The 15,894-nt window shown below is 37.9% G+C and overlaps 1 protein-coding gene across 12 annotated transcripts in view; it reads right to left on the bottom strand.

Moving 5' to 3' along the window:
• Window positions 1-15,894, bottom strand: part of LOC106872834 (putative protein phosphatase 2C T23F11.1) — a 228,587-nt gene that overhangs the window by 34,738 nt on the left and 177,955 nt on the right. For all 12 annotated transcript variants that reach the window (XM_089355465.1, XM_052969735.2, XM_089355466.1 and 9 more), the window contains one exon: window positions 7,119-7,184. In XM_089355465.1, coding sequence (XP_089211591.1) covers window positions 7,119-7,184 — 66 coding nt within the window. The remainder of the gene's footprint in view (window positions 1-7,118; window positions 7,185-15,894) is intronic.

Genomic DNA, 15,894 nt, shown 5'->3' with positions numbered 1-15,894 from the left:
GCAGAGGAGGAGAAGGAGAAGTAAACCTGTGGAAAAAAACAGAGAGGAGGAGGAAAAAGCATATGGGGAGAGTAAGAAGCAGAAGAGGAGGAAAAAACAGGGAGGAAGAGGCAGGGAGGAGGAAGAAGCAGGGAGGAGGAAGAGGCAGGGAGGAGGAGGGGAGAGGTAGAGGAGAGGGAGGTAGAAGTAGAGGAGGTGGAAGAGGTAGAGGTATCCATAATTTTTTTTCAGGCTTTCCCATACTGATGGAATCAGTGTAGCTAATGTTTCAATTTGACCCCTTGTAGGTTATGCTGACAAAGGATTGCAGTTCTGGGAAGGAAGGATTAGGTGTTCAGAGAATGAAATAGTAAGGGTGATAAGAAAACAAGAGACATGTGTATTAAATGGGCCTGAGTGGAGTGAGGTAGGTCAATACCAACTAGGTTAAAAGCTAAGAAGAGTAAGGCCCCAATATTCAATTTATTACATTCTAATACAGTAAACCCTCACCATATTGCAGTTTATTATTTAAGCTTACATTGATTCCTCTGTGGTGTGTTTTGCATTTATAATAAAATAAATATATACAAACTAGCAGAGATACCTGGTGCTGCTCAGGATTAAAATGGCATAGTTTTTTATTATCTTACTTGTTTCAGTCTCCTACTTCTCTTCACCCCTACTCTCTTTCTCTCATCTCTCATACCCACCTTCCCCTTCCCCCTTCATCACTAACCCTCCCTCATAAGCCCACACCACCCCACCTCATCCCATCCCTTACACCCTCTCCCACATACTCCACCTTTACCCCACTCACTACTTACCCACATATCCCACCTACCCCAGCCTCTGCACATTCCTACCCCACCTTCCCATCCCATCCCATCCATTACACCCTCTCCCACATACCCCACCTACCCCCAACCTCTGCCTACCTACACCCCACCTGTGCTTTCCCCACTCTCGCCTCCCCCACCTCCCAACACCATCACACCACACCACACAACACACCACCACGCACACACCAACACTGACCAATTCCCATCCCCACATTTTCACACCTACACATTCATACACACACGTCAAGATCACCAGCCCTCTTTCACACGCACATACATACTCTTACACACACGCACACTTTCGTTTTGGGATCACTACTTTGTTATCTCCCCTTCTTCCTAGCTCTCCTGTGTGACCCTTCTGTCTGGCATTCGCCATAATAGATCGCTAACCACTACACACATTTCTTAACACACAGGAGAGTTAAGAAGAAGGGGAGATAACAAAGTAGTAGTGATCCCAAAACGAAGGTGCGCGTGTGTAAGAGAGTGCTGGTGATCTTGACGTATGCATGTGTGTATGTGTAAGTGAAAATGTGGGGATGGGAATTGGTCAGTGCTGGTGTGTGCGTGGTGGTGTGTTGTGATGTAATGTGTTGTGTGGTATGGTGTAGCGTGGTGTGGTGTGATGGTGTTGGGAGGTGGGGGAGGTGAGAGAGGGGAAAGCACGGGTGGGGTGTGGGTCAGGCTGAGGGTGGGGTGTGGGTCAGGCTGAGGGTGGTGGTAGAGGTGAGGTATGTGGATAGGCAGAGGCTGGGGTAGGTGGGATATGTGGGTAAGTAGTGAGTGGGAGAGGGTGTAAGGGATGGGAGAGGGTGTAAGGGATGGGATGGGGTGGGGTGGGATGGGCTTATGAGGGAGGGTTGACGATGAAGGGGAAGGTGGGTATGAGAGAAGAGAGAAAGGGAGAAGAGAGTGAGAGAAGAGAGAAAGAGAGTAGGAATGAAGAGAAGTAGGAGTGAAGAGAAGTAAAGAGAAGTAGGAGTTGGAGCAAGAGAGGAGAGGTGGGTGGGAGGAAGTAGGAGGGATTTGGAGGGGGAGAGAGAGGCAAGGGGAGGAGGTTAGATGAAGAGGGGAGGAGAGTTGAGCCCATGTGGCACAAAGGAGCGAAGAGAGAAGATTAATCCCTGTTCATGGTGCAAACGGGAGTGTGGATGGCTCCTGTGCAAGGACAATCCGAACATGGACAGGTGTTGCAAAGAGTGACCGGTTTAGCGGAAATGACATGACACCGGAGTGTCATTATATATAAATAAATATGAAAGAAGGTTTGAAAATGCAATTTTAAAGATGTTTATTGACTTGACCGGTTTCACTTTTTTAGAAAGAGATTGTCAAAAGTAAAATGTAAAGCTTTGTTGTGTTAAGTACTAGTTATCACGAAAGTATTAAAATACAGTTATACATTCTTTGAAAATAAGAAAATGTGAAAAACAGTTTACAAGAAAGTATTTAAGAAAGTACTCAGAACGGTACTACAAAGAGTATTATGAGTTCAATAAAAATCATGTTTGTTTGGTAGTATATATATATATATATATATATATATATATATATATATATATATGAGAAAGTTGGTATGTGAAAGCACGTGGTTGGATGTATAAAAGATAATAAGAGTGAAAAAACTACAGAAGGCTTGTGTTACATGGTTAAAGTATATATTTAAATTATGTCAGAAAAATGTTAGAAAATCTTTTTGGTATATAAACATTGTATTTTGAGAAATAACCGGTTTCGTGTTGTCTTTTCAAATTTCTCTATTTACGAACACGTTACAATGAAATGGAGAAATTTGAAAAGACAACACGAAACCGGTTATTTCTCAAAATACAATGTTTATATACCAAAAAGATTTTATAACATTTTTCTAACATTTTTCTGACATAATTTAAATATATACTTTAACCATGTAACACAAGCCTTCTGTAGTTTTTTCACTCTTATTATCTTTTATATATATATATATATATATATATATACACAAAAGGAGATATATTTAAGAATTTACAAAAAATTGGAGAGGAATAACTGACCTGTCTTTCTGACATTTTCTGTCTTGTGTGTAGCTAAGGAATGTTTGCTATTTTAAGGGACAGGGTGGGAGGTTGGTTGTGGGGGGGGGGAGATCAAAAGGATTTTTTTGTTTCTTGGCTCGTCTGTCATGGCTCAGTGGTTTTGGGGACTGGTCTTAGAGGTCAGAATGGTGTGAGTGTGCGTGTGTCTGTGCACACAAAACAAGTTGCCCAAATTCCTAGTTTTCCCACTATACCAATGCCCAGACAACACCATTGACCAAACAGGAATAAATAGGGAAAATAATCTCATACAAAAATACAGACCACAACTCAACATACTCTAACATACCCCCCCCCCCCCCCCCGGTATATATAGCATCGTAAAATACCTTATATTATACATTGCGTCATAATACATTTTAACTTCATATGCCCGAAGAGAATGGTCCGATCAAACATTAATTTTTTTTAATTATTAACCCACCATTTCTCTTCGGACATATGAAACACACAGAAACACATACAGATGTACAAAATCACACACTCGCAACTACAATGCAAAACCTCCCGTGCAAAACACACACACATACATATACACAAACAAAATATCCCCACACTACAGCACAAAGCCACACATTCCAAGAAAAAATACATACATATATATATACACTTGCAATACGATTCTAGCAACCATAACCAACACTTACACAAACACGTACATGCACACACCACTCTCACAATTACAAATCACATTCACACAAACACACCCACACATACAGATACACACACACAAACACCCAAATACAACCCCCCCCCCACACACACACACACAAACACCCAAATACAACACAAGCCCCCACACACACACGCATATATGCACACATGTACACACACACACACTCAAAAGAAAAAACACATGTACATATACATACAATCCCAACAAGCACTCACAAACACACACATGTACACACAAGCATGCACACACACCTCCCTGACAAATACAAGACACATAGACACACTCACACAAACACACCCACACATATACACACACTGCACTAACAATACAAACAAAACAAATCACTCACAACTACAGCACACACACACACACACACACACACACCCAGAAGCTACATAAACCATACCTACATATACACACACACAAATGCATACTCAGTACCAACATGCACAGAACGTACACACACACACACATACACACCACCCGGATAAACCCAACACACACAGACACACACAGAACCCCTGATAAATACAACACACTCACACTCACACATATGGTTGCTCACACACGCACACACACACTACAAGGACAATTATAACAACATAAACACAGGGCTGGTGTATTTTCTGCCTATAAAGATGAAATCTCGTCTTTCTGATGAAGTTCTAACAATTTTATATATCCGTAGTTACTGTCAAAGTTGACCAGATATTGAGGTTTTGCTTTATACAATTTCATGGTTTTGTTTGTATGAAAAAGTGCCACACCCTAACAGTTGAGGGAACCCGTGGAAGAGGTAGGCCCAGGAAGACCTGGGCTGAGGTGGTGAGGCAAGACCTTCGTACATTGGGCCTCACCGAGGCGATGACTACGGACCGAGACCTTTGGAAATGGGCTGTGCGTGAGAAGACCCGGCAAGCCAAGTAAGATCGTTGCCAGTGCCCCTGGACTGGTTCTTGTGCGGGTGGCACATGAGATGCACCATTTTGAGCGTGGCCGTTGCCAGTACCGCCTGACTGGCTCCTGTAGGATTTTCGAGCGAGATCGTTGCCAGTGCCCCTGGACTGGCTTGTGCGGGTGGCACATAAAAGACACCATTTCGAGCGTGGCCGTTTTCGTGCGGGTGACACGTAAAAGCACCCACTACACTCTCTGAGTGGTTGGCGTTAGGAAGGGCATCCAGCTGTAGAAACTCTGCCAAATCAGACTGGAGCCTGGTGTTGCCATCCGGTTTCACCAGTCCTCAGTCAAATCGTCCAACCCATGCTAGCATGGAAAGCGGACGTTAAACGATGATGATGATGATGATGATGATTCATGTGTGTACATGTTGCGGAACAAGGTTGTTTTCTTCAAATGTGTAGTGATTATATCTTTACTGAAAGAAACTAACTCCACCCTCCTCCTCCTGACTAATAAGTAAATAAACATATATTTACAAAACACAGGTGCTTGTTTGTATATTTAAAATCTTAGCAAGAAAAATAACAACAAGTTAATAAATAGTGTTAATATCACCTTAAATTAAAAGGTGATAGCAAAATCAACACAAATGAAACACAAAAGACATGAATGGCTTACTAATCCTAAGGCTATGATTTTAAACCTTGATCTAGAAGCAGTATATTATACTCAGCTTGCCAAGCTGAAAAACAGGGTCATGACATTACTCTGTGTGTGAATGTGTGTTTGTGTGTGTGTGATGGAGGGTTCTATGCATGCGATTAATGCTATGAAAAGCATCTATCCATAAAAACTAGTTTTTTTCAGTTTGCTCTTCTTATTTCCATTCTAAGCGATACTGAACATCAATCTGTCCAAGGATGGTTTCAACAGCTTATCAGTTTTACTAATAGATGTAAATTCATCTTTTTGCTCAATCCCTCTTCATCCCTGGAGAAAGAAATCCTGTAAGTAGTTTCACATAACCCTTCTCAAAGTATATTTTATTTATTGATCCCAGAAGGATGAATGTCAAAATTGACTTCTGATATCAACAGGATTTGAACTCGCCAGAACAAAAACCAGAAGGCCTTTTATCCAATGCTTTAATGACTGTTAGTTCTCCATGTTACAACAGAACAGAAATCTATACAATCAGTGGCTTAATTAATTAAAGATTGGATCTTTAATTAATCAAAGACTGGACAGCATGAAGTAAATATGAAATGAATCCTCTACCAGCTAGAATCACACAACCATTACAGAAAGCTTCCCAGAAGATCTGTTATATATTTTTTTTAGCAGTGAAGTGAACTGAGGTATGTAGAATTAACTGTTCCATTCAGAGATCACAAACTGCCTGCTGTAAATATAACTCAATACCCATAGCTTATCCACTCAACCTTTTGAACTAACCATCCATAACAGCCACACACACAAACAAATATATGATAATGGTAAATGTCTCCACAAATAGCATCTCATAAGGCTAACACATTCTGGATCACCAAGAACTGCAGTACTGATCTTCATTCTGACTTCTGCAACTTTAAGTGGATGAGAGATAAACCACACTCTGGATAAGATACTGAACCACTGGAGATAGCTTTACCAGCAGAAAGAACTGAGCCACAAAACAGCAAATTATAGTGTTACAGTTACTTACAGTGGTGAGCTATTTAGTACACCAAGGTATCCACTGAAGAAGTGCATAAACTTACCTGTTGAGAGCTGAATACTTTGGCTTCAGACATACAGCACTACCAGCAGTTGTATCTCAAATTATTGTTCTTATTTATAAACACTATAATAGTATCTACAAGATGATTTCATCCTCCAGAGAGGATGCCAGTTTATCATAGCAAACATTCTCAGAAGATCTCATAATTATTCTTCAGCAACTACATGAACTAGGGCATGTGGAGTTTAGAGAGAAGAAAGAGCAACAAGTTCACACTACAGAGTACCTGTAGTGTAATCAATAACAGATTCACCAGCAAACTATAGATAGGTAGTTTGGATGCTATGGCTCTTTCTGTCTCAAAATGGTTCTTATAATGTCTTGAATGGAGACTTAGTCTTGGATAGTAAATTCAATCACGGTAAGGTAGATTTAAATTTGGAGAAGTCAGGTGGTAAATTAAATTTTGGAGTAGACTTAGTCTCGAGTGGTTAATCCATTACCTGATTTAACACCACCACCTGGCACCTTTGGCACTTTTAGTGGAGACCACTTTGTTGGAAGCATTTGAGCCATACTTCCAGTTTATGAAAATATTCCTCCTCCTTTCCCTCCTTACTTCCTATTTCAGAGGTTCTGTTAAGGAATATAACTGCTGCCTTCCCTCCTGACTTTAAATCTTTAGCATTTAAGCCGGTCATACCCAGCCCAGACATTCTATGTTTTATGTTCAAACTAATCAGATCTGGCCAATCACATCTATCCTATAATGTCATTCAAAAAATTAAGCAATCATATCATTGAAATCTTGAAGATAATGCATGATTAATTCAAAACAATGTGAATAAATAAACATTACATTTGAAAGAGTAATGTGAATGTTAAAGGATTAAGAAAAGAATACCAGTATAGATACTTACTGTAGTATTCACTGCAAACTATTCTTTTGTGCAAGTTATTCCCTGCATACTGAGCAACTTTAGCCCCTTTATTGAAAGAAATGGAAAAAAAGAAACAGAAAGCATATTTAGGTGATGGTTGAAGATATAATAAGAATAAAATAAAAATGGTTAGGGTTAGAGTCAGAAATTCAATAAAAGAAAACCCAAGCCAAGAACATTTTTAATAGTTTTTTATTTATTTCTTTTCTTTTTCAGGAGTATTTAAAGCCTAAACATAAGGGAGGAGTAGAGGAGAGAGAGTTTTAAATAAAAAGCTAGAGAAAATGAAGGGAAAGAAAGAGTAAACAAAATGTAAGATAGAACAGACAAAAAGGAAAAGAAAAGTAAAACAAAAATTCAAAGTAAATGATGTTGTGTTACAGGAAAATTCAAACCAACAAGTCCACCAAGATGTTTAACAGTTTCCACCCCAACATCAATATCAAGACTCTTTCTCTCTATATATTGCATGGATGCACAAACGTGAGCATACATGTGTGTGTGTGTGTGTGTGTGTGGTGTTGGTTGGATGTGGAGTATGTGCTCATAATTTTATTTATCGAATTCACTGTAATTTACATTGTGTCCTACTTCAATGTGTCCATCAGTTGACGTTTATTAATTACATTAATTAATTGATATTTGTTAATTGCTGTTAATAGTGTTATTGTTTTCAGTCCTCAGCATTCAGCTGCTGCCTGCACCCACTGCAGCTGTTGTATGCAACGACTATAAATCTCCTTGTTATTTTGGTAAGTTGACTGACCAGCTGGACAAATAGATGGATGGATGAATAGAGTAACAGACTGACAGCGACATGAAAGGGCGGATGGACGAGAGAATGGCTGGTTGGTCAGTTGGTTGGTATTGCTTTATTTTTTTTTCATTTCCTGAACAAAACCTAAAGAATATCATCATCATTTAATGTCCGTCTTCCATGCATCCATGGGTAGGATGGTTGACAGGAGCCAGCCAGATAGAAAACTACCCTAGGCTACTGTGTCTGTTTGGCAGGGTTTTTACAGCTGGATGCCCTTCCTAACACCAACCACTCTGCAAAGTGGACTCAGTGCTTTTTACCCACCTTGGGGTTGTTAACACTGCTTCAAATGCTTTGGTTTTGGTTATTCATCAGCTGTCATATGTGTGTACATGTGCCCTAGCTGGGATTGAACCCAAAAAGAAACACAACCCAGAAGATTGATGGCTGAAAGTTCAAACCTAGTTACAGCTAATTAGATGTATTAAGTGACATTCCTCTAAACCCTTTTGTTACCAACCCAGCTGAAACTGCCTCTGGCTCTGTAGTACAAATGTCTTGTTTTCATAAGTTTTGAATTAAAATCTTCCACCAAACCTTAGTCACAATTTATGTTCCTAACTTAATGATAATTAAGTTATTTTACAAATTCTTTGTTATATTTAAAATTAATTGAAAGAAACACAGAGCATCTCAAAATAAATACATGGAGCCAGTCAGGTGGCACTGGCATCTACCACGCTCGAATGGTGCTTTTTACATGCCACCAGCATGGGTACCAATCAGGTAGTACTGTCATCGGCCATGACAATGACTTCACTTGACTCAACAGCTAAAAATATCTTCACAGCAATGCCCCAGCATGGCTGCAGTCTAATAGCTGAAACAAGTAAAAAGATATGACAAGCACATTAATCCAGAAATGAATAAAAAAAATTTTCACTGGCCACCAAACAAAATGATACTAAATGTAGAAGGACAAAAGGGAAAGTAATATCCTAAACATAAGGATTGCCAAATCAGTGTAGCTACTTCTGTTTATTATTTTTATTCTTACCAATTACCCAAATTCTAAAAACATTATCTACCTAGATATATTTTGAATGTATAATATATCATACATACATACATATTCAGATTTCTCTGTAGTAGACAGAAAGTGAAAAAAGTTCATCATATGTATTATTGGTTTATCTGTAATTATTCTCATTATCAAAAGTACATTTTCACAAGTGAAGCACGTATATCACCAGCAAATATAATGGCCCACTCACTTGTAGCCAAATATATCTTTTATCTTTTATTTGTTTTAATGATTAGATTGTGACCATACTGGGATACCATCTTGAAGGGTTTTAGTCAAACGAATTGACCCCAGTACTATTTTTAAGCCTGACACTTATTCTATCAGACTTGTTTAAACTGGTAAATTACAAGGATGTAAACAAAGCAATACTCGTTGTCAAGCAGTGGTGAGGGACAAACACAAAGACACACACACATCATTGTCATTTAATGTCCATTTTCTAAGCTGGTATGGGCTGGACGGTTTGAACGAAAACTGCTAAGCCAGAGAGCTGCACCAGGTCCCAATCTAATTTGGCATAGTTTCTCCGACTGGATGCCCTTCCTAACACCAACCACTCCAAGAGTGTAGTAGGAGCTTTTTACGTGCCATTGATGTGACACCGGCATCAGCCATGACTACGATTTCACTTGGCTTGACAAGTCTTCTCAAGCATCGTATATTGCCAAAGGTCTCGGTCACCTATCACTGACTCTGTGAAGCCCAACACTCAAACAGTGCTTTTTACATGCCACCAACATGCAAAAATCACCATTCAAGCATTGGGCCTCACAGAGGTAATGACAAGTGACCGAGACCTTTGGTGCCAGCATGGAAGATGGACATTAAACAATGATGGTGATGATACATATATATATATATATATATATATAGGTGTATAAAGGTTGAATGTGGATTTGTCCTTGAATTGGAGGTTTCCCCAAAAAGATATCTAATGTTGATTCTTCATACTTTGCTGGGAGTTTACAGGCATAAATTTGTGAAGATATGAAAGTAGTGCTTGTATATAATGTATGATGTATTTATAGAATGAAGTTCCATAAATCCCATCAGTTTTGTTAAAAATGGAGGAAACAAGTTGTTAAAATATATAAAAAGTTTAATTCTTGCAGACGATCGTCTCATACAGAGATATAATAATATAAATTCATGATCAAATTAAATTAAATAAATATCAATGTACTCTTCAGTGCATGAAGGAATGAAACCATAAAACAAGGAACTTAAAAAGGAATAGAGCAGAAAAAATTGGATCTAAGAGAGTCATACTGGCATCCGTGTGAAAAAGAGATAGGAGTCATGTCGGATATTGAACCATAACTAATGGTTTCAATGGTTAATTGAAGATATAAGTAAAGAGGTATTGGAGATGTTCCCTCTATAGATGAGTATGGAAATTAGAATTATAGCTCCATATAAGTAGCGTAGGGCAAGTAATTAGTAGAAATGTTCAATGGGGAGACAATATCAAATGTAAATTAAAATTAAAACTAACCGTTGAAATTAGTATACAGTATAATGTATTTTTTAAAAAATCTATACAGAAGAATGAAGTTTAGCGTGAGAAAGTGGTATATGAGAAGCTAATACTAGATAATCAACATAAATAAATAGCAAAAAATAGAGGAATGAGAATGAGTTAAAGAGAGAAGATGATGTATATAAAGGACTCATCTTTGCATAAAAAATCATATTAGGTGACACGTATTAATAATAAAGGAGAAATAATATATATATATATATGTATATATACATATGAACTCTGAGTGTTTAGTTTTTGCTGAATGACCTGCTCAAATGATTTGTTTATAATGAAAAAACGTATGTGTCTACATCAGCTCACTACTTCTTTCAAATCAATGTTACCATGCATCAGGATTTGAAGTGATTGTAGAGCAACATAGGATGAAGTGTTTTGTTCAAGAACACAATGTACCACTCAGTCTGAGAACTGAGCCACAATCTCACGATCATGAGTGCAACACCCTAACCACTAGACCATGACCCATGTATGTATGAATATATGTAGGTACATATGTAGGTATGCATATATGTAGGTAGGTATGTATGTCTCCTTTATTTTTTAATTATTATAAATCTTCCACTGAGGAGGGAGTCAGTTTCCAACAAAGATACAAGGCTCCATCTTTGTAGTTAACATTGACAAATTCACATTTGGAACTTGAGAAAAGTTTTGCATATTTTTACTGTTCCACTCACAGATTGGACTTGTACAAATCAGCCAGTCAGTTTCTTTTTCTAAGAATCCCAGTTTATCCAGATTCTCCTTTAAGCATTTACTAACAAAACCTAGTGCTCCTTGAATCATTATTGATATGAATATGAATTCAAAGTCTAGATATAGAAGCTTGTCCATAGATATCCTGTTTTTCTTTGATTTTCAAAGAGATATTTATATCTGCAGGGCACCTAACTTCTATGATGGTACATACCTTTGCCCCTGTGTCCCAAACAATATCTGGCCTGATATGCTTACATTTGACAGAAGTTTTGATGGGAATGAATGTATGTATGTATGTGTATATATATATATATATATATATATATATATATATATATATATATATATATATATATGACAGTTTTCTTTCAGTTTCTGTCTGCTAAATTCACTTACAAAACTATGGTCAGCCCAAGGCTATAATAGGAAAGTACCTGCACAGTGCAAAGTAAACTTCTTACCACACAGCCACACCTGTGCCTATATATTTAAGTTATTTCTCTACTCACATACTTACCAACAATAAACCATACAACCAATAAGAAAATTAATTAACCTTCCTCATTCTATATGTAAGTAGGTGTTTTTAAAAAATGCCACAATTTAAACATATCTAAGAAATTTTCTCATAAACACCAAAGCACAGAACTAGTATTTCAGCTGAAATATAATATACAGAACATTAAAAAAAATGCACATTGAAGAATAGTTCAATAGTCAAGAAAATTTTCAGTAACATTAATATAGACACAGGAAGTAACACTGAAGTTAGCTCTAAAACAGCAAGTTAATGAGAATAATCAAATAGATAAAATAAGCAGTTTTCATAAGTTCAAGCAAGATCTAAGTTTTAGGTTCCTGGCCATCAGAACTAGAGAAGTTTCAGGTGTGGAAGCAAGGACTAGAATTGAATGGCCTTAGAGTCAACTTCGCTAAAACCAAAGTCCTAATAAGTAGGAAGGTAGACAAAACACAAACCCCTTCAGGTAGATGGGCCTGCTCGATCTGTAGAAAAGGCGTAGGTCGAAACTTCATAAGATGTACCCAGTGTAAGCTATGGACACATAAGAGGTGCAGCAATATCAAAGGAAGGCTAACTAGCAAGATAGTTTTTGTATGTGGCAGATGCTCAGGAGCAATAAACACTGAAAATGTGCAGAAAACAACCTTTGCCACACTCCAGGGAGAAAAACTAGAAGTAGTTGATAGCTTCCGCTATCTAGGTGACCGAGTTTGTAGCGGGGGAGGGTGCGCTGAAAGTGTAGCTGCTAGAATAAGAATAGCCTGGGCAAAGTTTAGAGAGCTCTTACTTCTGCTGTTGACAAATGGCTTCTCACTCAGAGTAAAAGGCAGACTGTATGACGCATGTGTACGAACCGCCATGCTTCATGGCAGTGAAACATGGGCCGTGACTGCTGATGACATGCGTAAGCTTGCAAGAAACGAAGCCAGTATGCTTCGATGGATGTGTAATGTCAGTGTGCATACTCGACAGAGTGTAAGTACCTTGACAGAAATGTTAGACGTAAGAAGCATCAGTTGTGGTGTGCAAGAGAGACGATTGTGCTGATATGGACATGTGGCACACACACACACATACATACAACAGACTTCTTTCAGTTTCCAGCTACCAAATCCACTCACAAGGCTTTGGTCAGCCCAAGTCTACAGTAGAAAACACTTCCCCAAGGTGCCATGCAGTGGGATTGAACCTGGAACCATGTGGTTGGGAAAGAAGCTTCTTACCGCACAGCCATACCATGTACAAACTTTTAAGCATTTGTTCAGAAGAAATTGTTCATTAAAACTTACTAATAGAAATGTAACGCACTTATAATTCAAGAACAAATTAAGATTAAGCCTAGCCATCTCTTCCTTCCATGAACCAATGAGAGGAGTTCCCCGTGGTTGCTTGACCTGTTAGAATTAGCAGCTAAATCACCCTCAAATCACATTCTGCCAGATTAACAAAAATACATCACACATTGAATAACACAACTCTGGATAGTCTAAAAATAAAATGGAGTAGTCACATCAATCAATTACATCTTCAACAGAAATAAACTTTTATTCTCCAAGAGAGCTAACTGTAATTAAAAGAAGGTCCATGAGAAAGTAATTAATTTGGAATGAAGATAGGTCTGTGAAGATGTGTCACACAACTTACTAGTTCAGAAGAGCAGAGGAAATAATGAGAGAGAGGAAGGAGGAGTGAAAACACTGCTGGGTTAGATTTTATTATATACTGATGAGTGAGAATTTGCATCTTTATATCATTATGTAAATGAACAATTGCATTCCTAATCTTCACAATATTTTAACAAGTAGTTCTAATCTACTTTCTCTTAGCAGTTTGGAAGAAAGAGATATGCAATTTCTGGTGAATCTTAAGAAAGATGAAACTCACCAGTATGATTATCTTTTCAACCAGATAAAAACTTTGAGGTTTAACCATGGAACCTATTTTTATTGGGAGACTAAATATGAAGGGGTGCTGAAAAGTTCCTGCCTTTGGTTAAAGAAAATACAATAATCATTATTTTCTTCAACATGTTCCCTTCTCAGATTCACACACTCATTGCAGCAGTCCTTCAGTCTTTCTAAGCCCTGTAAAAGAACTCAGAAGGTAGGCCTCCAACAAGCCTTTCACAGTACCTTTAAACTTAGGAATTTTTCAGCACCTCCTCATATGTTTATTAAACTCATGATTTTAACTTTAATCAGACTGGAGCCTGGTGTTGCCATCCGGTTTCACCAGTCCTCAGTCAAATCGTCCAACCCATGCTAGCATGGAAAGCGGACGTTAAACGATGATGATGATGATGATGATGATGACACATATTTATGATTAATGAGAGACCCTCTGTAAATGCAGTCTTAAATGTTTGTGTTGCAGCATCTCTATCCCAAATTTGTTGGAATTGAGCCTTAAGAAGATCAAGAACAACTTTTCAGAGTTAAAATATTTGTCAGCATTTTCCAGCAGTTTTTTTCTGTTACATGAAAGATCAGCCAAGATAGGTGAAAACTGGTTTTTATGAAGTTCTTGAAAGTTCTTGCTTGTACATAATTAAATAAGGAGTATTGTTATAGTAACAATAATTTTCTCTACTATAGGCACAAGGCCTGAAATTTAGTGGAGGAGGTCAGTCAATTACATTGACCCCAGTGCTCTACTGGTACTAATTTTATTGACTCTGAAAGGATGAAAGGTAAAGTTGATCTCAGTGGCATGTGATCTCAGAATGCATGCTGCCAAGATTAACTTTGCAGTTTACTCTTGGCAATGATAAGTTGTAAACTCCCAACCCCTCATCTATCCATACATTGGAGGGAATATCTTCTTTTTAGGTCTTGGACCTGTTCAGTATTGTTTTTGACAAGGACTGTGTATTTACATGATTGCCAGAGCTCTCAGTTCTTCTGTGCTATTCTGGAAACTTTTCTATTTCTCCTGTATTGAGCAGCCAGTCCTCATCAGCCTGCATTTTGTTTTCATCTTCACAAATGAACGCTCTTGCTTACCTCACTTTTCTTGTGTTGACTACAAGGCAAGTCTTCTAGCTCCTTACATAGTTTTGATGACAGCTACTTGGTGCTGTTGCTTCTGTTAATCGTTCCCTCTTTTTGTCACTTGCTCATTGTTATATCACAGTTATACTAGTGGGAGAGAGCTTTCAAACTTCTGATTAAACCCTAAAGAAGAGCACATGGCAACTTTTTTTCCAGTATCTTCAGAGTTGCCCCTAATGAACAGTAGTCCAGTAGTCTCCATGATTTGTTGCTGCTATTGTTGTTGATTTCCTGCTTTCAAATATTTTGGGCAGAAAGCCTTTAAATGATATTTACTGCTATATGTATCGCAGCTTGTGTTTCTGCCTGGGATAGTCCTACAGGGAATAGATCTGGTATTCTTTTGTAGTCTTGTAGAATCATGAAGACTTGTATGTCCACAACAATCTCACCCAACTACATATCACCATAAATTACATCAGTACTAACTACTTGCTCATAGTAATAATGACGATGATATTAGCACAAAACAAGACATCTACAATCGATGGGTATAGTTAATTGAAACTAACTTTCAGCATTTTACAGCTACTCATTTATTTCTATTGATTCCTGAAGGTTAAAAGTTAACACTCTTAGGATTTAAACTTTTATGAAAGGACATGACTAAAAACTGTAAGGCTAGCTTGATGCTCTATCATTTCCGCCAATTCACTGCAATAAAAATAAAATTATATTGATAATTATTTCTAATATAGGCACAAGGACTGAAATTTGGAGAAGAGGATTAGTTGATTAAATTGATCCTAGCACTCAAATGGCACTTTACTTATTGACCCTGAAAGGATAAAAGGCAAAGTTGACCACAGCAGGATTTGAACTCAGCACATACAGAACCAGAAAAAACATAGCAAGGCATTTTGCTTGATATGCTAGTACTTCTTCCTATCCACCATTGCAATTACAATGATGATAATTTTGGAATGCACACTCAATATACACTTATAAAAAATTTTAAGGTGTGAGATGGCAGAATCATTAGCACATCAGGCAAAATGCTTAGCAGCATTTCATCCATCTTTACATTCTGAGTTCAAATTACGAGGTCAACTTTGCCTTTCATTCTTCCAGGATCAATAAAATAAGTACCAGT

This window comes from Octopus bimaculoides, chromosome 7 (assembly GCF_046866305.1).
Source record: "Octopus bimaculoides isolate indiv1 chromosome 7, ASM4686630v1, whole genome shotgun sequence".
NCBI lineage: Eukaryota > Metazoa > Mollusca > Cephalopoda > Octopoda > Octopodidae > Octopus > Octopus bimaculoides.
Note: the sequence above shows the minus strand (reverse complement) of the source record. Positions and strands in the feature narration are given on the sequence as shown.